Source organism: Taudactylus pleione, unplaced genomic scaffold, assembly GCF_031769625.1.
Source record: "Taudactylus pleione unplaced genomic scaffold, aTauple2 ptg000352l, whole genome shotgun sequence".
NCBI lineage: Eukaryota > Metazoa > Chordata > Amphibia > Anura > Myobatrachidae > Taudactylus > Taudactylus pleione.
This window is the reverse complement of record NW_028284753.1, coordinates 125,865-150,428: the sequence shown is the minus strand read 5'-3', so window position 1 is coordinate 150,428 and position 24,564 is coordinate 125,865. Positions and strand designations below refer to the sequence as shown.

General features: G+C 46.2%; 1 protein-coding gene across 1 annotated transcript in view; it reads left to right on the top strand.

The window, feature by feature from the left end:
- AR (androgen receptor) overlaps window positions 1-22,996 on the top strand; it is a 455,147-nt gene extending 432,151 nt beyond the window's left edge. The window contains exon 8 of the mRNA XM_088444238.1: window positions 12,882-22,996. Coding sequence (XP_088300364.1) covers window positions 12,882-13,037 — 156 coding nt within the window. The 3' untranslated portion in view covers window positions 13,038-22,996. The remainder of the gene's footprint in view (window positions 1-12,881) is intronic.
- The last annotated feature ends 1,568 nt before the right edge of the window (window positions 22,997-24,564 follow it).

The window sequence follows — 24,564 nt, the reverse complement described above, 5'->3', positions numbered from 1 at the left end:
TGCTTTTTCATAAGCTTTTTAATCATTTCATATATGTGTATTTTAGGGGCTATCTACCATACATACTTCTACATTACCTGTGCTCTTATTTTGTCTATTTCATAAATTATAGATGAATCATTCTGTAGTTATTAGATCCTGGAGGTAACAGTATCCTCTTATAAAGGATGTATACTTTAAAATGATAATTCTTAAATTTTTAAATTTGTGTATTTATATTAAGGGGTCAATTCAATTAGGAGCAAGTTGCCATTGTAATGGCGTAGAAACACTGGAAATGGCAGCTGACCTCGCCCCACTAGCGACCCCATCTCGCCCCGGACATGTGGATTTTTGTACGTAGCCCTATGGCCTTTGATAGGCTATAAACACACACAGAGCACTAATAATGTCACTTGAGCACCTTGCTCACAGCCAGTGGTCATAGGGGTGGGTAGAGCAGGGTGTCTAACATACAGTAAAATGTCCACATATCCCCCAACCAGGGCCTTAACTACTGTTGTGTGCAGGGGCTTTTTAAGAGAGGAGGGGGCCCCTGTGCACTCCTTGTGCGGGGCCCCCTCCTCTCTTCCTGTTGGCTGGCAGCCGACTGACGCGGCTGGCCAGCCACCGGAGCATTACTAGACTCCGGGCACTAGAGTGTGACCGGTGCCGCCACACAGAGTGCAGGGTTTTATGAGCGGCATTATTGCCGTCCTACAGCCCTTGCTTCTGGCTAGCAGGGTGCCTGAAATGGTACCATGCAGCCAGGATCTCTGCTGCGGCGATGCTTTAGACCATATTTACCTACATTCAGCTGTCTTCCGAAACGGAGCTGAATGTCAGTTTACAGCGGGGGGCGTGGCTGGATTATAGTGACGATTTGGGGGCAGAGCCGAGGGCGTGACTGCGAGATCGCGTCATCGCGGCCCCGACCCCTCTTCACAATGCCGGAATAAACAGTGTTGTAAAGCAAGGGGTGGGGCCACAATGACGCGATTCAGCACGAATCGCGTCACCGGGTCCCCCGCTGCGGGGGTTTCTCTATTTACTCTGGGGGGGGGGCGGTTGGGAGAGACGTCGGACGTCGGGAGGCTTGCCTGCCTTGCCAAGGGGCCAATATTCGGGAGGCTCCCGGCCAAATCGGGAGGGTAGGCAAGCCTGCTTTAGACGCTCCTGGCAGTCAGTCTGCAGTATGTGGCGCTGATTAGAGCGTCCTCAGGATGCTCCAATCAGTGCTGTACTTACCGGTGCTGGCGGCTCCGTCCACTCTTGGGGCATAGGGCCTGATTCAGAGCCGCTCGTAAGCGGCCGCTCGTTCGCTCCGAGCGATGTTCGCACAACTGCGCATGCATATGGGTCATAATGCGCATGCGCCAACCAGTCAGTGCGATCGGAAATCGAGCGCTCGCCAAATAGCGAGTGCCTGCTAATTTGAGTGACAGGATGAGGCGTTTGTGGGTGGTAACAGGGGAAGGTGCTTGAAAACGGGGAGTGGAGATCCGAACGCAGGCATGCCAAACGGTCAAAACGGGCGTTTTAAGGGTGTGCATAATTAACAAAGCAGCGTCATCGACCATGTCACTTGGTTGTTTCTTGGTTGTTTCTGTTTTATCGGTAGGATAAACCTACCACAAGCACTGCGAGCAGTTCAGATGCCTTTCGATGTACTCGATTAATCAAATAAATAGCGGAGATGACGTAGGATGCGAGCGGCCAGGGGGCGTCTTTACAAAATAGCAAGCGCATGTTTCGTTCGCTCGCTCAGACATAGTGGCGTCAACAGACCGCAAAGAGCGAGCGCTCAATTTAAATATCCGGCCCCTTTTTCTGACCGAGCGAGCGCAAATAGCGTCCGGCTCTGAATCAGGCCCATAATGTCATGATGTTACGTGCTAATGGGGCAGGCCAGCACAGAGAGCTATTTAGCCCTGATACGGCCCTGCCCCCAACCCCCTTATACTATTGCAAATCACTAGTATGCACTGCAATTAGTACAGCTTGTGTCCTCATTAATTGTAGACCTTCACCACAGCAACAAGTAGCCATTATTCATAAGCAGTTCAGATTCACAAAGTAGCTTTATAGGACACTTGCCCATTTCATCTGTGATGTGTCTGTGATACTGCCGGCAGCTGGTCTTACGCTAAAATTTGTCTTGACTCATCTCTTCACAGCTATAAGTCATTAGGCATGCTGACCTTCTGTGCAGTTTCATACAGCTATTTAAAATGATTTTTAGTCTGTCATAAGGTAGATTCTAGTTTATTCAAACACATTTGATACACAGCTAAGTGCAAAATTAACTTTTTTAAATGTATACTTGTGGCCATTTGTGTGTATATATATATATATATATATATATATATATATATATATATTTATACCCAAGACACACACCCTAAATTTCCGTCACAGTTGACTACATCAAACTGTCACCAGTCACCAAAGCCCCAGTGATACAGATTGTCTTCATAGCACATTTTTGACCCATCGGATATGGCCACCAGGGCTGGTTGTAGACTTTGTGGAGCTCAGGGCGAGAGTTTACTTTGGCTCATGGATCAAGGAGCATTTTCATGGCCACAAAAAAACCCATAATAAATAGTAATGGTGGTGCTGCACAGTGGGAACCATTTGCCTAATTCTTACTTTGTGAAGTGAGACAGGTCCCTCCTCTTTGCTGCTGCTTCTCTGTCTTCTCTCTCCCGTTACGGCTCCCAGAATGCCACGTGTAACGACATCATGTGGCGAGATGGTACCAGCAGACTGGGATGCCTGGCACCAGCATTGTGGGAGGGGACAGCAGCGCTCTTTGTAAATATCATAACTTCAGGCCACAGCACCTCGGACAATAGCCCTGCTTGCCCACCCTTAGAATCGCCACTGATGGCCACGTCCCCTGTAGTACTTGGGCCAGCAATATGTTTCGGCAGCCCTGGCTGCCTTGGTGTTACCCTCAATTACTACCTCAGCTGTACACACACTACCAGTCCCTTAGCTGCCATACAGCCTCTTCCTTTGAAACAATACCAGAAGATACCCATTTATCACTCTATAAATTAACAAAACTTTTATCCATACTCTCATTACTGTATCGTTGCCTTGACTACTTCAACCTCCTGCTGATTCCTTTTCTCACAAGCCCATGCAAAAATCTTCCCCAGCCTAACCCTGACTTTCCAGCAGCACCTAGCCCTAATCTTCCCCAGTCTAACCCTGACTCTCCCGCAGCAACTAGCCCTAATCTTCCCCGGCCTAACCCTGACTCACCCGCAGCACCTAATCTTCCCCAGCCTAACCCTGACTCTCAAGCAGCACCTAGCCCTAATCTTCCCCAGCCTAACCCTGACTCTCCCGCAGCACCTAACCGTAACCTTCCCCAGCCTAACCCTGACTCTCCCGCAGCACCTAACCGTAACCTTATCCAGCCTAACCCTGACTCTCCCACAGCACCTAACTAACCCTGATTCTCCCGCAGCACCTAATCTTCCCCAGCCTAACCCTGACTCTCAAGCAGCAACTAGCCCTTATCATCCCCAGCCTAACCCTGACTCTCCCGCAGCAACTAGCCCTAACCTTCCCCAGCCTAACCCTGAATCTCCCACAGCACCTAACCGTAACCTTATCCAGCCTAACCCTGACTCTCCCACAGCACCTAACTAACCTTGACTCTCCGCAGCAGCTAACTGTAATCTTCCCCAGCCTAACCCTGACTCCCCCGCAGCACCTAACCCTAATCTTCCCCAGCCTAACCCTGACTCTCCCGTACCACCTAACCCTAATCTTCCCCAGCCTATCCCTGACTCTCAAGCAGCACCTAGCCCTAATCTTCCCCAGCCTAACCCTGACTCTCCCCCAGCACCTAACCCTAATCTTCCCCAGCCTAACCCTGACTCTCCTGCAGCACCTAACTGTAACCTTATCCAGCCTAACCCTGACTCTCCCACAGCACCTAACTAACCCTGACTCTCCCGCAGCAGCTAACCCTAATCTTCCCCAGCCTAACCCTGACTCTCCCTCAGCACCTAATCTTCTACAGCCTAACCCTGACTCTCAAGCAGCATCTAGCCCTAATCTTCCCCAGCCTAACCCTGACTCTCCCGCACCACCTAGCTCTAATCTTCCCCAGCCTAACCCTGACTCTCCCGCAGCAACTAGCCCTTATCATCCCCAGCCTAACCCTGACTCTCCCGCAGCAACTAGCCCTAACCTTCCCCAGCCTAACCCTGAATCTCCCACAGCACCTAACCGTAACCTTATCCAGCCTAACCCTGACTCTCCTACAGCACCTAACTAACCATGACTCTCCCGCAGCAGCTAACCCTAATATTCCCCAGCCTAACCCTGACTCTCCCGCAGCACCTAACCGTAACCTTATCCAGCCTAACCCTGACTCTCCCACAGCACCTAACTAACCTTGACTCTCCGCAGCAGCTAACCGTAATCTTCCCCAGCCTAACCCTGACTCTCCCTCAGCCCCTAATCTTCCCCAGCCTAACCCTGACTCTCCCGCACCACCTAGCTCTAATCTTCCCCAGCCTAACCCTGACTCTCCCGCAGCAACTAGCCCTTATCATCCCCAGCCTAACCCTGACTCTCCCGCAGCAACTAGCCCTAACCTTCCCCAGCCTAACCCTGAATCTCCCACAGCACCTAACCGTAACCTTATCCAGCCTAACCCTGACTCTCCCACAGCACCTAACTAACCATGACTCTCCCGCAGCAGCTAACCCTAATTTTCCCCAGCCTAACCCTGACTCTCCCGCAGCACCTAACCGTAACCTTATCCAGCCTAACCCTGACTCTCCCACAGCACCTAATTAACTAACCTTGACTCTCCGCAGCAGCTAACCGTAATCTTCCCCAGCCTAACCCTGACTCCCACGCAGCACCTAATCTTCTACAGCCTAACCCTGACTCTCAAGCAGCACCTAACCCTAATCTTCCCCAGACTAACCCTGACTCTCCCGCAGCAACTAGCCCTTATCATCCCCAGCCTAACCCTGACTCTCCCGCAGCAACTAGCCCTAACCTTCCCCAGCCTAACCCTGAATCTCCCACAGCACCTAACCGTAACCTTATCCAGCCTAACCCTGACTCTCCCACAGCACCTAACTAACCATGACTCTCCCGCAGCAGCTAACCCTAATTTTCCCCAGCCTAACCCTGACTCTCCCGCACCACCTAGCCCTAATCTTCCCCAGCCTAACCCTGACTCTCCCGCAGCAACTAGCCCTAATCATCCCCAGCCTAACCCTGACTCTCCCGCAGCAACTAGCCCTAACCTTCCCCAGCCTAACTCTGACTCTCCCGCAGCACCTAATCTTCCCCAGCCTAACCCTGAATCTCCCGCATCACCTAACCGTAACCTTATCCAGCCTAACCCTGACTCTCCCACAGCACCTAACTAACCATGACTCTCCCGCAGCAGCTAACCCTAATTTTCCCCAGCCTAACCCTGACTCTCCCGCAGCACCTAACCGTAACCTTATCCAGCCTAACCCTGACTCTCCCACAGCACCTAACTAACCCTGACTCTCCGCAGCAGCTAACCCTAATCTTCCCCAGCCTAACCCTGACTCCCCCGCAGCACCTAACCCTAGTCTTCCCCAGCCTAACCCTGACTCTCCCGCAGCACCTAACCGTAACCTTCCCCAGCCTAACCCTGACTCTCCCGCAGCACCTAATCTTCCCCAGCCTAACCCTAATCTTCCCTAGCCTAACCCTGAATCTCCCGCAGCACCTAACCCTAACCTTCCCCAGCCTAACCCTGACTCTCCCACAGCACCTAACCCTAATCGTCAGCATTCTGAGAATGTCGACATTTCACATGGCATCATTTCATATGTCGACATTGTATCCATTACATAAGTGACTGGATTGATTATAGCACTGAAAGAGACATAATACTGGAACTTTGTGCTGCAGATCAATCTTCTGTCATATGAAATAGAAATTGTTTGATGACCATCTTCATATGCATTTAAAAGAACTGCATGCACAGATTATCATACTACTGTCTGTCTGTGACAGGGGTGTATCTATAATGGGTGCAGGGTGTGTGGGGAACACAAGCCCCTGGGTCCAGGGGGGCCCCGCACCGCACACCCTGCACCCTTAATATTACTTACCTCTCTGGAGTCCCACTTCGGCACGGGGGTCCGGCTCTGTAAAACAACTGGAAAATGGCCGCGGCGGCCATTTTCCCATAGTTTGCGCAGTACAGGGAAAATGGCCGCCGCGGCCAATTTCCCGGCGACCTGTGCATAAACAATAGACTCTGGGCACACTTTAGTGCCCAGAGTCTATAACTCCGGCGCTGGTTGCACACGGGCCCCCTCCTTTCTAGAAATGCCCTTGGTCTGTGATATTCACTAAATGCCTGATCTACCTACATCTATTCAGGGGCATATGTGTAATGGGTGCAGGGTGTGCAGGGCACACGGGCCCCTGGGTCCGGGGGGGCCTGCACCGCACACCCTGCACCCATAGTATTACTTACCTCTCCGGAGCCCCACGTCAGCATGGGGGTCCGGCGCTGTAAAAATGACTGGAAAATGGCCGCCGCAGCCATTTTCCCGTCGTTTGCGCATGCGCAGTACAGGGAAAGTGGCCTCCGTGGCCATTTTCCCGGTGGCCTGTGCATACTCTATAGACTCTGGGCGCACTCTAGTGCCCAGAGTCTATAACTCCGGTGTTGTCCGCCGTACAGAGAGGAGGGGCCCGTGTCGGAGACTGCACACGGGGCCCCTCCTCTCTAAAAACGCCCCTGCTTCTATTGATCATTAATTAGCTAAGTTACAGGTTCTTAGTCTGACAGATGCTTGCATATTGCATTCTATTATCTAAATAGAGGCATATGGATATGATCCTACCATTTGGTGTCATTTTTAACAAATTAGTGCTCACTTGAAGGAGAGAAATTCCCACGTTGTGGTAAACACTACTCATTAATTTATTTTGAGAAATGTAGTACCTATTTATAAAATTACAGTCGACTACATGAGGTAAATGTTGATCATGTGACTGGTTAACCCTACCCCTGTCTCCCAAGAGTTCTGTGCTGTGCCACACTAATGGCACGCCTACCTAGCCAGATCCTCTTCCGACCTTTTATCTTTTAAGTGCCTCCTCTAAAAAACAATATTTGCAGCACTAATAATTGGGCAGAGTAATCCTTACTATGCATACCAGACTAAGGAGCCTATTCATTCGTTCAGACCCCGATAATTAACATTCTAACTCACCGCAGAATCCGGAACAATTCATCATTCTTTTCACTGCTCCTACAGATCACATATGCGCACAAGACCCCCAACATCCGGCTGAAGGAGGCGCTCGTTCTGAATCAGGGCAGATTTTATTTTTTTAATCCGCCTCCAGGCCGCTCATAAAGCTGTGGGTGACCATCTGCATTGCAAGGAGATCCTAAGGTAGGGTCTCAGCACTCGCAATGCCGAGTGGACTTCCTGTTCTAATATAGCAGGAAGTCCACTACTGACATCACGAGTGATGTCAGTAGGGCCGCCCACAAACGGCAGGCGTTCCTTCGGGAAACCATGACGACTGGTGTATTTAGTATGTGGCAGCATGCAGAAACTTTTAAAACATATAAAGACATCTACATTGCAGCTGCAGTGTTACACAGTATCTTGAGCTGTACATATCACAAGATTTGTGCAACTGAAAATACCCAGGTAAGCGCAAAATGTTGTACGCCACATTTTACATGTATATTTTAGACGTAAACTTCCTTTCAAATCTTATCTGTGCAGAGTTTTTATTTTCTCCTCCTTATGTTGGTTTCCTTGAGGTGCTCCCCAGTGGTCGAAGTGGGAATTTTGAAGTGGGGGTATGGAAAATCCAAGACAGCACTTATGTGTGCGCATGCGCCAGAAAAGGGGGTGTGACCACTCAAATGGGGGCGTGTCCGTAACACACACACCTTTTTCATTAGTGTAGTGTACCATACTGTAGTACCCCTTACACGCATTATGCCACACAATAGTAGTGTTCCCTTATAACACATTATTCCACACAGCAATGCCCCTTATACATATTATGCCACACACAGAGTAATGCCCTTTAAAAGTAATGTCCTTTATAAAATTTGTAGTTCACATTATGCCACCCAGTATATAAATGTCCCTTACACATTATGCCACATAGTAATGCCCCTTATAACATTATGCCCCACAGTAAAACCCTCTTTAAAATGTTGTATGTATTATTTTAGCAAGCGTACCCTGTACATCTTACCTACCCCATGTGTACCTTTAGCAGCCTCAATCTCATGATGAGAAATTACATGATGAGAGGAAACTCATCTCCATGTGTATTTAGTGCCCTACACGGCAGACATCTATGCCGAGACAGCTGCACTGCGCCGCCGTCATTTAAAACCAGATGCTGCCTGCAAGCAAATCAGAAGCTGTTGCGGCTCCTGATTGGCTGCCGGTCCGCAAGTTCCATTAGGCTCGCAGACAGTGCCAGATTTGCAATGCCGGTGGCGTGGTGCCGCTATTTCTCCATCCATGGATGTCAGCCAGTGTGCCAGTAATCAGCTGGCGACCTGGCACCAGATCTTTCGCATGATGGACACAATTACAGCAGCTGTCACTATAAAGAGATCATTGATCTATGGGCCTGATTCAGACCCGCTCGCGAACGCACAGCGCTCGCAAGCAGGTCGATGGTCCCCCACTGCTCCGGCATCGGGGTGCGCATGCGCGTGCCCCAGTGAGCGACGGCAGCTCCGTCGCTCCTGGGCTCACTACAAGATGGGGCGGCTGTCGATATTGATTGACAGCTCGCCCCGTTTTGAAGGCGGGTCGGGGGGGTGGCTTGCCAAACGGGGGCGTTCCCGAAGGAACGCCTGCCGTTTGGGGACGGCCCCACTGACATCACAAGTGATGTCAGTGGTGAGCTTCCGGCTCCATTAGAGCCGGAAGCTCACTGGGGCCTGCGGATGGTTGGGACCATCGCGACCATCACTTGGCCCCTTGCTAAAGCTGTGGGTGGTCACCTACAGCTATGAGAGCGGCCAGAAGGCCGGCTCCAAAAAAAATGCCGCCCTGATTCAGAGCGAGCGCTCTGAAAGAGCATCCGGCTCTGAATCAGGGCCTATATCTATTAAGTGCAGCCTCTCTAAGAGCAGGGTATACTAGCTAAAATAATACATACAAAATGTTAAATGTGAGAGTACAGCCCCCTGTGCGCAGTCTCTGCGCCCACCTCCCCTCTCTGCATGAGGGCTTGGTCTAAACAGCAGGTCAGTGTCTGTAGTGCAGTGTAATGAGGATGGAAAGCAAGGGACTGACCTGCAGCTTGATCCAGAAGTCCAGTGTGGCTCCAGAATTACACACAGCCCAGGAGGGAGAGACTGGGGAGTCCTGTCTGCATTCCTTGCTCTGTTTTCCTGTCTCCTGCACTCTCTTCCCTTCCTGGTGACTGGCTTCTCCCTATCACATGGAAATAATATTGATTATATGGCAGGCTAATGATTTGCAAAGAGCCTAACTATAGGGAGCATAGGCTGCACATCCCTGGGGACACCTCCTGGTCACCCCCCACACCCTACATACACACTATTGCCAGCACCACTAACACCACCCCCACTACTCGCTCCCAGCACCACTAACACCACCCCCACTACTCGCTCCCAGCACCACTAACACCACCCCCACTACTCGCTCCCAGCACCACTAACACCACCCCCACTACTCGCTCCCAGCACCACTAACACCACCCCCACTACTCGCTCCCAGCACCACTAACACCACCCCCACTACTCGCTCCCAGCACCACTAACACCACCCCCACTACTCGCTCCCAGCACCACTAACACTACCCCCACTACTCGCTCCCAGCACCACTAACACCACCCCCACTACTCGCTCCCAGCACCACTAACACCACCCCCACTACTCGCTCCCAGCACCACTAACGCCACCCCCACTACTCCCTCCCAGCACCACTAATGCCACCCCCACTACTCCCTCCCAGCACCACTAACACCACCCCCACTACTCACACCCAGCACCACTAACACCACCCCCACTACTCGCTCCCAGCACCACTAACACCACCCCCACTACTCGCTGCCAGCACCTCTAACACCACCCCCACTACTCGCTCCCAGCACCACTAACACCACCCCCACTACTCGCTCCCAGCACCACTAACACCACCCCCACAGCCCGCTCCCAGCACCACTAACACCACCCCCACTGCTCGCTCCCAGCACCACTAACACCACCCCCACTACTCACACCCAACACCACTACTCGCTCCCAGCACCACTAACACCATCCCCACTGCTCGCTCCCAGCACCACTAACACCACCCCCACTATTCGCTCCCAGCACCACTAACACCACCCACACTACTCACACCCAGCACCACTAACACCACCCCCACTACTCGCTGCCAGCACCACTAACACCACCCCCACTACTCGCTCCCAGCACCACTAACACCACCCCCACTACTCGCTCCCAGCACCACTAACACCACCTCCACTACTCACTCCCAGCACCACTAACACCACCCCCACTACTCGCTCCCAGCACCACTAACACCACCCCCACTACTCGCTCCCAGCACCACTAACACCACCTCCACTACTCGCTCCCAGCACCACTAACACCACCCACACTACTCGCTCCCATCACCACTAATGCCACCTCCACTACTCCCTCCCAGCACCACTAATGCCACCCCCACTACTCCCTCCCAGCACCACTAACACCACCCCACTACTCACACCCAGCACCACTAACACCACCCCCACTACTCGCTCCCAGCACCACTAACACCACCCACACTACTCACACCCAGCACCTCTAACACCACCCCCACTACTCGCTGCCAGCACCACTAACACCACCCCCACTACTCGCTCCCAGCACCACTAACACCACCCACACTACTCGCTCCCAGCACCACTAACACCACCCCCACTACTCGCTCCCAAAAACACTAACACCACCCCCACTACTCGCTCCCAGCACCACTAACACCACCCCCACTACTCGCTCCCAGCACCACTAACACCATCCCCACTACTCGCTCCCAACAACACTAACACCACCCCCACTACTCGCTCCCAGCACCACTAACACCACCTCCACTACTTGCTCCCAGCACCACTAACACCACCCCCACTACTCCCTCCCAGCACCACTAACATCACCCCCACTACTCCCTCCCAGCACCACTAACACCACCCCCACTACTCACACCCAGCACCACTAACATCACCCCCACTACTCCCTCCCAGCACCACTTACATCACCCCCACTACTCCCTCCCAGCACCACTAACACCACCCCCACTACTCACACCCAGCACCACTAACATCACCACCACTACTCCCTCCCAGCACCACTAACATCACCCCCACTACTCCCTCCCAGCACCACTAACATCACCCCCACTACTCCCTCCCAGCACCATTAACAAGAACCAACAACCTGCACTACTCACAGCATCATTAAAAACCCGCACCCCACGCCCAGTAATCTCTGCTTCAGTAACAAACCCCGCGCCCCACTCCCAACATCATTAACCTGCCTCCGCCGCTGTCACTCACTATTTTTCTTTGGGGAGGAAGCAGGAGCTGAGGAGCGCCGCTCCGTGAAGGGTATCTAGCTGATGCTGACATGCTGATGCTGACAGGAGAGATGCGCCCAGACCCAGGCTGCTTTGTGCCCGATGTGGGAACGTGATGTGACGTCATGACGTCACCCTCACGCTCCCATAAGCCCAAGAAGGCTGGAAGGAACAGCAGGAGGCAGCGGAGCCAGAGCTGATGTCACGCCGCTGAGCAAGTACTTGCTCGGCGGCGCAGTCTGGGTCTGACAGCAATTTATCCCGCTACATAGTGAGTGATGGTGCGACGTACCGGCAGCCAAATTCTTAACGGTACGTCGCACCCAAGCTTGAAACTTTTAGAAAAAAAATAAAAATGTTTAGTGCTGGAAGTGGCGGTATGCCATACCGTTGCATACCGCCATACTTCGAGCACTGGTGCTCCCTTATTCTCACAAACTCCAAAAACATGCTAGGAGATTACTTGGCATATGATTAAATTAATCCTGTAGGTGCTTAAAAAACAACGGTTAATAAATGAGACCTTTAAGGTCTGATTCAGAGTGGGACACAGACGCGGATGTGTCTTTTGCTCATACTTGCTGACCTTTTGGCTTCCTCCTGCGCGAGGAGGCAGCCAGGTCGGGAATGCAGGCGGCGGGTTTGGTGCAGGTGGGCAGGTCTGGGGGGGAGCGTGACGATGTGATCATGTCATCGTAGCCCAGCCCCTGCTATGTTATGCCATGATTACCGGCATTGTGAAGCAGGGGTCAGAGCCACGATGATGCAATTCAATGTGAATCACGTCCTCGGTCGTCTGTGCCATCCACTTCACTGGGGAAGTGGACGGCCGCGGCTGGGTGGCCCCAGTCTTTGGGAGACTTGTCCACCTTTAATTTTTGGGAGCCTCCCAGCCATTACAGGAGGGTAGGCAATTCTGCTTTTGCTGCAGCATCGTCTGTATCATTATACTAATGCCGCGTCCAATCCTATTTTACTAAGACGCTCACTTGCCAAGCTTGCGCCAACCCTATGACAGGTGCAAATTTTCCATCTGGTGTCCTGTGTCAGCACCAGAGTCTACTGCGCTGCCAGAGAGGAGGGGGCCCAGACAGAGGTTGCACACGGGCCCCACTCCTCTCTTAAACTGCCCCTGTAGAAGCATTATGGTGGATAAAACCTACATATTCAATGCACAATGTTAGGCCTACTGTTCCTTAATTACAGTGTATGGTGCACTTCATGTTTCTGTATATGTTGCAGCATGAGACTTGGTGATCTTATACATATCTTTTTATTTTGCTTAGATTGCCCGTGAGCTGCACCAGTTTACATTTGACCTGTTTGTGAAGGCACAGATGGTCAGCGTGGATTTCCCTGAAATGATGTCTGAAATAATTTCCGTCCAGGTCCCCAAGATCCTGTCTGGTAGAGTCAAGCCCCTCTACTTCCACAGTTCATAAAAGGCCCCTGCGGGCCATTTCTCTTACCCCTGCAGTGTGCCTTAAGGGTCACCGTGTACAGATATGCAAAATGGACTCCACCTCCAGCCTTCGCCATGCCAGAAAGGCATGACCATTACATCCATCGTCAAGAGAGTAACATCCTAAATGTCTGCTATGTCACTGACCCACGGATCACAAGAGGACAAATCTGAGAACCAGTTACAGACTACAGATGTTGTGTCACTTTTGGAGTATAAATTGTTAATTTTGGGGGAAATATGAGAATCACAAATTGAGTTCTGTGCATATGAATATCTATTTGTCATACATTGCAGTTTGTACATCAATATATGCACAGAGTAACAGGCAGTGCAGAGGAATGGCAGAATTCCTATTTTTTTATATATAAAATTCTACACTATAAGCACTTACTCTCCTGGCTTCAAACCCTGGGCAAAATGGCAAGGCCTACTTTCTCCTTGCCCATTTCCTTTGATAGATTCAATGCTGATTATGTTCTCTTGTTTTCAGGCCAGGAGACGTCGGGGCTACATCACAAGCCAAAGGGGTGATTGAGTACTTCAGCCTGCATTGAAACAACACTCTGTTACATGACCCTCTGATTGAGAACCACAGCTGTACTTACAGTGCTGACTGATGGTGAAGGGGATAAGGAGAGGGGGAGTATTCCGATGATACACATAACTGCTTTAGGAATAAAATCTGCACCATTACAGTTGCAGGCCCTGGAACAGAGAATAGTTTAATGCACAGGTTCTTCTATAAATGTTCTAGATTCTATAGACCCAGACAGAAAGGTGTTCTAACCATCAACGTCTTACATGCTCCTCCTGCAGGAAAAGGGATATGTTTTATTTTTTCAGTATATTAGCTTCACCATATTTTTCAGTACACATATATGTTTTTTCAACGTAGCTCATAAAATGTATATTTCGGAAGAATTAATCACATGGTTTAGATACATCACATCTAACTCAATTGTTAGATGTTTATGAGCATTTTTACTCAAAAGTATACGTTTATCTTTTTCTCTCCATCAATTTTCCTTTGGCAGATTCTGGTAACAATGCTCTCAGCAACAAGTGAAGTTTTCATGTGAAAACGATAGCACCTTACATATCCCTAGACACACACAAGCTTTGACCCTGTACTGAGGAGCCAGTTACGTGGTTACCATCCTAATTACTATATTTATATTCCAGGAAAAGGGCAGGGAAAAGTTACATAAACAGTAAGCCCCAACATTCCACACAATCAATCATTCATAATAAAATCCTATATTTATTTTATAAAACTAAAGTAGATATATTAAAAGAAAAATATATAATTAATAACATTTATAAAAAAAAGTTGCTATTTTGTAATATAGTTATAATGATATGGATCTTTTTTTGGTCCAAGGACACCTGGACAAATTTTCTCTCTGCCTTAACTAAAAAGTAATCCCATCAGTCGAGTTTAAAGATAAAGAAATAAAAAAATACATTGATCCATATGTTAAGGCATTATGTGGCGTTCACAAATGCATGTAGAAAACTTTCTATACAAAGACATATCCATGCACTCTACACTATGTATAAATTGTAGAGGGCAATACAGTACAAATAGATTATTTCACGGGATGAGCAACCTGTTGATAGATGTTTTCAGGGCCGGATTTAAAGCTTGTGTCGGCTCCAGGGCAACTAAGTTGTGGGGGCCCCCTCCAAGCCACACGGAGCCTGCTCCTCCCTCCGAAAGCCCCACGGAGCCCTAAACCCAAGCCAAATGAAGCCTACCCCCCCTCTCCCCCATAAAAAGCCCAACACGGAGCCTACCCCCCACCAAACCACATAGAGCCTATCCCCGCTGCTTATGACTCACCTGGCGTCCCGGCAGAGCTGCTCCTGAGTCCCCTCCTCAGTGTCACGGACATGATTCACGTGACGCTGACGAGGAGACTTGGGAGCCACTCTGCGCTGCATGCAGTAGAACAACCGCGGGCCACGGCTGCTGAACCCTCACCCAGGAGGTTGTTTTTTGTCCACTATCCGACATCTGGATAATGATATTAAAATGCATTTTAATCTATTTGTAGATTATTTAAACCCCTTAAAGGAAAAATATTTCATTAAATATTACCCTGTAAAAGCAATCATAACATAGAACTACAGTATGGTCCTGAGTGTCGCATCTGCATTGGGCAGTACAAGACCAGGGCATTGAATTCAAAAGATGCAATGCTAACAATCTAAGCTGGCAATTCAATTAGCGGTGATGGCTGTAAGGTGCCGGCTTTCTGACCATCTCTGGCACACCTCGTTAATCTCCGTAAAAATATTTATCTTGCACCCCATAGAGGAACGCAGGAAAATGTGTGATTTCTTGTTACCCTAATGTGGTGTCATGTGTTCAGCCTCACAGGGCCACCACACATCAACGAGAATTGTACTGTACTCCAAGGGCCTTATTTAAAGTTGGGCGCAAATGGGATAGCAAAATGCATCTGCCCCTAAACATTCTAAAAATCCCAATACACAATGGAAACAAAATACAGTTAATGCCTGTTGCGGATTTTACCTAGGGACTGCAGAGCTACAGCCCCCCTAGTAAAGTCCATCGCTTCCCTGTGAGCACCTAGTCCCCCACTACGTGATTTAGCATTGGCTTCCCATTGGAAGCGATTTCTGCTAATCACTCTTCAGACAGGCAGTCCCACAATAGGTGTTCTCTCCCCCTGGGATTGCCATTAACAGAGAAAGCACTTCCGATGGAAAGCCTCTTCTGCTTTTATTATGGCAGTCGTATTCAGCTTCTAGGGGCTGCAGCTGATGCAGCCCCTAGCCAATGCTGTTTTTTGCGTATTTGCAAGGCTTGTTTGTGTGTTTCCCCGTTTAATGTTTATGCATGCGCAATGGATAGGAGCTGGAACGCGGTTGAGGCGAGAGGCTGCAGTCCTTCAGCTGCCCCCCACCACCACCACAGTAGGAAGGTAGAATCCACTGAAAGGATAATGGACAAACAGAGCAGATAAGAAGTATTGCAGTGGATCGGAACCCCTGGAATGCAAATGGAAGTAGATGCATATAAGTATTTTTATTTATTTATTTTTAATGACATCACTTACAAATATATGTGTGTGCTTCCATTTCCTCATGAGCATGAACATTCTTTGCGCTAAACAAGTGTGCACTGCCATGTAAGTCACTTTAGAAACACTGTTTCAGCAGTTTTAGTGAGTTTGCATATATGGTTGTGTCTTCACATGTGAAACGTAGAGTAGTGTTATAGCAACAGTTACTCAGAGCCATCAAGGTGGCTACATTTGCCACTTTTCACCAACCATTTTAGTTTCAATTCACGACTGCACGCTCTTACTGTACATGGGCCGTGTCTGCACACCCATTGCCCACGTCTGGACTGCACGCCCCATTCCTGCCATAGTCATGTGCCCCTAGATGTATGCAGTGCGAAAAGATGAGCAAAAGCACTAAAGACAAATGCACCTTGCGGCAAAAAATGCCACCAATGGCGTTTACGTCTCACTCTGAATAAGGCCCTGGAGGGAGATATATTAAGCCCTGGATAAAGACAGAATGGAGAAGATGCCCCAGGTAAACAATAAGGATCTGTAATTTCAAAGACTGTGGTAGATAAATGACAGAAGCTGTTTGGATGCTTTGGACAACTTCTCCATTCCTATCTCTCTCCAAGGCATGTAACACATCACTTCAGCACTACTGCTCACATGTAGGCTATGAAAATGAACATTCATTTAATTCATGTGATCCATCCTCCTTTATGTTAAAATGGTATTCTGCCTGGACACAGACGGTTCTGGTCTGGCCATACACAGCTTTATTGGTTTATCCAACTACAAAACAAAGCGGATAATATTGCTTCGACAAATCCAAAGTCTGCATCCACATTTTATATACAATAAGGGCATAAGTTGCAGTTAATCATTGCACATATAATAGTTCATTACTTCATTTCCAGCTGTTTCATTGCGTATATATATCAACTTTTTTACTGACAAATAAAGAGACCTTGTAGCTAAAGACCATATTGGGGGAAAAAATCTATTCAAATATATATTTAAAGAACGTTCCCATACCTTAACAAATAATAATATATTTTAAATTATAGATATTTTTATTCAATAGATGGATAAACATTTATATTTTGACCTGTTTTTGTTGGTAATGTTGTTGGGCTTAGGGGCCTATGTATCAATTGTGAGAGATAAAGCACTAACCAATCAGCTTCTGACTTACATTTTACAAGCTGTGTTTGAAAAATGATAGTTAGGAGCTGATTGGCTAATACTTTTCCTCTCACAATTTTATCTCTCATCAAGCTTTGATACATAGGCCCCTTAGTCCGGGATGGCAACAAACACCACCAAAAATGCAAAAAAGCATGACCCCTTTTCTGTATTTCATTTTGCACTATGATAATATCTCAGTAGGCATTTCCCAGCAGTTTTGAGCCAAATAAATAGAACATATCTATTTTTGTAATGCAGAGTTTTGCTATAAGTGATAGAGCACTTTAATTCATTGCAACCCCTTTAAACATTTACTAAGAAAGCCACACTATTAACTGATGCTAAAAAGCATATGAATCACTATCTAACCTGCTCTAATTTCAGATTCTGGTTTAGTCCGCTGTTTCCTTATGGAGCAGACAAATTGCTTTGGATGACATTTTGCAGAAAGAGGGTAGAATTCCACAGCAGACACAACAGTCACTGTTCATGACGAACAGATAAGAGAAGTGCAGTCTGAAGGAGACAAGTGATGTCTGTGGTTTATGTAAGCTATTCCTTAATCAGAGCCAGTCATAGGTCAATCAGATGGGCAGAAATTGACATGCTGATTGTCAATATGCGATGCTGCACTTTAACTGTGTTTTGAAAATACACCAGTTTATTTTGGGCTGTGAGCTGTTTCATTGCTAAACGTTGATCAATCCATAATGCAATGTATCTGTAAGGTTGCTTTTATTATCAGCATTAATTGCTAGCAGTTCAGAATTACCTTACATATGGATGACTGCTTTGTAAAGCTACCACTGAGTATAAAATGGGATTCAAAGAACAAGCCCGAATCTCAGAAATTAATCATTTGTGTTTTTTGTGTTTTAACAGTTTTGTACTTTTGCTATTTAATAAGCAGCTTCAGGTTGCACTGACATCTGTACCATTAACTGTGCAGTGCTCTGGAACTGATTCTACATGAGGCAGGCTCAGGGTCGGCTTTCTTGTATAGAAACTTGTAAAACAAAAGGGCATTCAGTGTGTCGACAGCCAACCTGTCCGCACATCCACATTTCACTCTGACCAGTGTAATTAAGTCAAGGCAATGATATTTTTTATTGCATGCAATAAAAATTGCATAAGAAAAAAACACGTGTACATGAACTAACTTGCTAAATACTTTTATGATTGAACCCATCGTAAATAATAATATATGTGTTTTTTGCGCTATATATATATATATATATATATATATAAAATAAAAGGGTTGACGTTAAAACAACCAAAAAGGCTTGACGCAAGCCATACGCGGCACTAAATACACACCAGGTCATTGATTTGTAAAGGAAATCTGAAATACAATCATTGGGGGCTATTACTCCTTGTTGTTTCAGCATAATTGGGCATTATTGGAGGCGTCATTTATGAACTGGAAAAAGCAGATAAATAGCGCAGTTTTTACCCCTATGTGAGCACCAAGCGACTTTTTGCAGGTTTACAGTACATCATAGGAATGCATATGACGGCAAAAGTAAAATCATCTAACTACTGCGCTTTTTATCATTTTTGACTACCCCTTAACAACGGTTTCATTTTCCTTTTAAAAAACTGCAGATTGGACTCTTATTTTTGTCTTATGTGAATCATAAGAATAAGGGAACATTAGGGCTGTCTTTATGTCTTGTGCCACATTTGTACATAAGTTAATAATGTTTTAACTGCTTTGGTTTATATATGCATATAAATATGCTTTTCTGTATAAAATACTCCTAGGTGGCACAAATAGTTAATTAATTGGCTGGTGCCCACCTAAGGACATATAAAAATTATTTGGTGAACATCTCCCAAAGTGCACAGTCTGCACCCCTTTGATCGGCGTATTGTGGGCCTGATTCAGCATGGTTCGCTTTTGCAACAGCATACGCAGATCACTCGATGGTGCTTATGTGTATGCAGTGCACGTGCGTGAGTTAGCATTGCTTTGCGATCACTCAAACAGAATGAAAGCCATCGCAGAGTGAGTGACAGGCTGTTAGCATTTGGGGGTGGTGACGGGGGAGTAATCAGAGAAACGCAGGCGTGCCTGTCTGTTTGAACGACATTTTCTGGGCGTGCATGAATTAGTCTCTGAGACGGCATACGCAGCTTATGTACTGACTGAGTTCAACAAGACATACAGTTTCTGCGGCAGGTCAGACTTGCTGTTATTGTGTGTGAGGGGCCGATGTTACCGATGTATACATAGGACTGCAAGATATTACGGATGTGAGATAGTGGTAGTGGGCTCTTTATGGTGGCTGTACGACGGCTTAGGGATTGCAGACATTTGCATATTTGCGCAGCAGACCCCCGCGCGTAATCGCAGCTGCGATCACAATAGCGATCCATGCTGAATCAGGCTCTTTGTTCTGTTATGTTGTTCCTTGTATTTCCTGTGCACAAGAGGGAACATTACTGTGACTGTCGTACAAGCAGCATGGGACACTTTGTCCCCATGTCCAATGAATGGCTCCCATCAAACAGAGGAGGCTTAAGCTGCCACTGTAGTGCCCACCACAAATAATAGGCTAAAATACCCATAATAAAATCATGCAAAAATCAGTGCGTGATGCCAGAAAAGAAGAGCAGCATTGGTACTACGCTTCCACATTTTTCCCTGTTCATAAAAGTTTGAATGACCGGAGTCTGAGTACCAGGAGAATGACATAGCCAGAATGCTGCAAAGAAATATATTTGCGGTTCAAAAATATTTTAAGAGTTAATTTGAAAAATAATCTCTGATCACAACGTATGCTATACAAAAGTAATAACATTTAACATTCAGTTTACCCGCTTCTTACAACAGCCATTGTATATTTGAAGCCATGGTCCCACATTTCTCATTGAAATGTGAATAGGTAATATTTCAGGTTCCCCACCTCCAGATTTTCAGGATTATGTATGAGCACAATAAATCCATAGTTGCTAACTGTCCCTAATTTCCAGGGAAAAACACAGATTTTCAAGATTGTACGTCCCTGAAAATGTCCATTTTGATTTTAAACAGCTGCATCACCAGGCCCATTGCAAAATCTGGGGAGGGGTCTCCCAGGAGTCAACACAGCAGAGCAAGGTACCTCTAATGAGCATGTATGATCCGGCACAAGTGCTGGTCAGAAGAAACTAATTTAAGAGCAGATTGGAGCCTATGGTTGTCAGTTGGGAATCGGAGGCCTTCATCTTCAGGCCAGACCCCCTCTATCACGTTAGTTCCGCCATTGTGCACAATACAGTCCCACTGATTTGGCATATATAATTAACTTCTTATTTTATATTCCTATCCTATGTGCTTTATAAGCTAATATTATGAAAAGAGAATTTTTTAAAATGGAAAAAAAAAAGTTAATTATACAGGCGCAACTTAAAACATGGCCTCTATCCACTTGTTATTTCGGTTATCTTCCACCCCTTGACATGGAGGATGAGTCTCCAGTAATGACGGCTCCAGGGGTGGGGCTGCAGCGCAGTCTAAAATTCAAATTGGAGGATTCACACCAACTGCCAGTGAGCCCCGGACATCTATGTTTGGCAGCATTTGAAATTACAGTTAGTATGACTCCCCAATTTGAATTTTGGGCTGCACTGCGGCCCCACCTCTGGTCTCCAGTATTCCCATCCTCCTGCCCTCTTCTATTTGCATCCTGCCCACTTTGAGTCCATGTTTCAAGAGGTGCCTGTATAATTAACAAGTACTGCAAAATAATCCATATAACTAAGCTCCATAAGCATGTAATGATAAGTATTGTAGTGCATCACAGTCTATTGAGGCTGCATCAGTGTGATGTGTTTAAGAACATTTACAGCAAAGCGTCCCTGGGAATTATTTTAAAATATTAGCTATGTAAGTCTATGAACCATTGTGATAACTATATATTGTTTGCTTGTTCTTATGTGAAGATATCCTAAAAAGGTGCCCTGTTTCTACACAGGATGTGGGAACCCCTAAACTAGGTAGCTTTTGATGTTTTATAATGCAACGTTGTACAGGTATTTAATCATTAGTAGATGTGGCTTTACTAAAGAGGATTTTGCTAAACACATCTTACACTCATCTTACACCAAAGACAGATTTACTGTGTCACTCTGACCTCCAACTCTTTGGTGGTTTAACTACCTGGAAATACCTTTCCCAAACATTAACCTAATATTTATCAAGCAACTTGTAAATATCATGTGGGTAACATTGGCACTGATTGCCTGCCAAACTGCAAACACATAATGATTGACTATAACTGCCTTCAACAATGCTTTTATGACGGCCCACAGGCGTCATAGTCTGCCGCCTCCATGGTAGGATCCCCCCCGCAGCGTATTAATGAACCTACAAGACTTGCAAAGTGAGAATAAAACCACTTCCTGTTTACGTTTTTGAGGGTTTTATAAATAAGTGAGTCCCTGCACTTGTGTTGCAGACTAAGTTACAGCCCTCATCAGATAAAGTCCTGGCTGGGTAATATGAAACACATGGAGAGTCATTGTACCTGAGTTAGTGGTTAGGTAGAAGCTGTGGCTTCAGCAAATGGCAACTATCTGCCCTGGTCAAAATAATGTGCTGTATATACCTATGGCAGTTTAGAGGTTAGCCATTGCCTTTTACTTCAGTACTTCAGCTTAGCTTAGCTCATAGTGCCAAATTACCACCAAAGGTGTGTATGTGTGCGCATGTGTGTGTGTGTGTATATATATATATATATCTATATATATATATATATATATATATATATATATAATTTGCTTGTCTACAAGATGTCAGCAGTCACTTATATATCTCATCTACATGCTGCTGGTAGCTTGCCTGAGAGCTGTATCTCACCTATTCCTTAGAGCCAGCTCTGAGTGATTTCTTATGACTGAGGATTCATTTACATGATTGCACGATACCTACCTGTGTTACATAGTATACTTTGCTTTTTATCTACCTGGCATTATGCCCCATGCATTTTTATGGGGTCTTTTAAAACTACCTATTGCAGCTGTATTCCCAGCCTGAGAAGCAGAGGTACAGTACCCAATTGTCAGGTAACATAATTCCTGTAGTGACTAGTTTGATTTACACTACAGTAAGGATTATGTTCTGTACACAATGTATGGACATTGAGCTAGATCCTTAAAGGTCACAGGAACAGAGCAGTGCCTTAACCCAGCTGCTAGAGGAGTCCTTTGGGCGTTGGGAACTTACTTACTGCAACTGAACAAGCATAAGGCGTGACACTCTACCTGATGCGTTGTATTTTTAACTACTGCAGATGTTACAACAGCCATTACAACGCTTATAATGTAAGGATTCAGTGTTCTAATGCTTGGTACCTGATACCCAGGGAATAAGGACTGACAGATCTGGTGCTTCAGGTGCCTGTTGCCACAAGGCCTTTCCTTCGAACCACGATTCTTCTGCTGCTGAGATTTGTAGTTCCCTCTGGCAGTAATAGGTTTAAAACAGTACTTAACACTGTTAGTACATAGATCTAAATACATCCTGGGGAATATTGGCTGCTTTAACTTCTAATTATTCTTAGGTGAAAAGAAAGAAGCAAAAATATCAGTTTTTATTCATTTTTAAAATGCTATTGCTGTCATTTTTTTAAAGTATGTATATGAAATTTATGTGTATGTGTAAACATATATGGATTGTTATATCTCAGTGTCTTGTAGAAACAAAACTGCATCTTGTCTTTCTATAATTTGGCTGAACTTATAAAGTTGAATGTGATTTCTGTTCTGGTCTGTAAATGTTTTGTACATTCACATTGTGACTCAGGAGACACTTAACCTGCTAGGGATTTGCAGCATGATTTTGTGTGGTCAGGGTGACCTACCTTTTCTCAGAAAAGCAATTAGATTGTGAATATACATGGTGAGACGTGTGGGAGGCCTTATATACATATCACAGATTCCAAAGATCTTCAATTAGAAAACTCCCAAGGCTATGGATGGACTATTTTTAACCAGCAAGAAGACGGCAACACATCACGGACAAAAAGTGGAAATTTACTTTTTCATGACAAATAAAAAATAATACAAACAAATTATGCAAAGGGGGGTTTAAGTAAGTCACATTAAGCCTGGGTGCACCCCTGACACAATGACTGGCTTGTTCTTGCAACCAATACACCAGGTCCTTTGGCTCCACAGGAGAGATCATTTATTAATGGCTGAGTAGTTTTCTGACAGCGGTGGATAATTGGATAGTGATGACAGAGTTGGGAGTTTAGAAAATTTTGGCCATAGTAGTTTCCTATCATTTAAAGACCAAACAGAGAAGATCCATCAGCCATTGTCTGGACATTGAACATGTAATGAGAATGCAGTCACCTTACCAGGCAACAGCAGCATTACTGCATACTAGAGGTGCTCAAACATTTCCAACTGTTCAAGAATTGATTGAATTTCACTGGTTCAGTGGCCAGAAATTAATTTGCAGTACAATCTTCAGTTGGCCTCTGCTCAATGTGTAGATCGTTACCTTTCTGTTGGCAATTCACATATAGAGTGTAACAAGGTTTGTCTTTTATTTTAAAATTAGTATTTTTAAATATGTTTTTATTTTTTAACACTGAAGAAATTTTTTAAAGCAAAAGTAATTTAATTTTTTTTTTTTAATTCAAACTGCATATACTACTCTGAGGTTACAATTTAAGCTTGAACATGCAAACCAGTCTGACTTTCTCAAATTTAGCTTTTTTAGTTGATCAAAATTCTAGGAATTAAGACCAATTTTGAAAATTTTGTACACATTCAGTGAATTGGCTTGAGAAACAATACCTCTCCTACACTTTTTAGGAATAACCCTGGTTTTTGGAGAATTGATAGGCTACATTGGTTTGAAATGAACAGAGTTTCTGTAGAATTATTGTACTGGGAAAGTGAAAAGGCTATTACTTATTATGTTCTTACAGAATGAAAGTACAAATGTTCCTGATGTAGAGTCCACCATTTCTGCCATATATTCCTGAAATTGTGGACTGTTCATTAAGTGCCCTAGATTGTTGGTAGAGGTCTTGACAAAACATCCACATCTAGTAACCATCATTGCCTGGAATACTATGGAGGTGATGCAGAGGTGCTAACACCACCGCCTGTGGCAGGTGCAGAATGTCTGAGTGACCATAGCCGCCAGTGTTAGTGCACATGCGACTGTTAGCCAACCCCCAGTTACCACTGAGAAACACCCATCGAAATTGCATGGATCTCCAAGCAATTTTTGATCTGCATCTCCATGCGGTAAACATCGAAACGCATGCACGT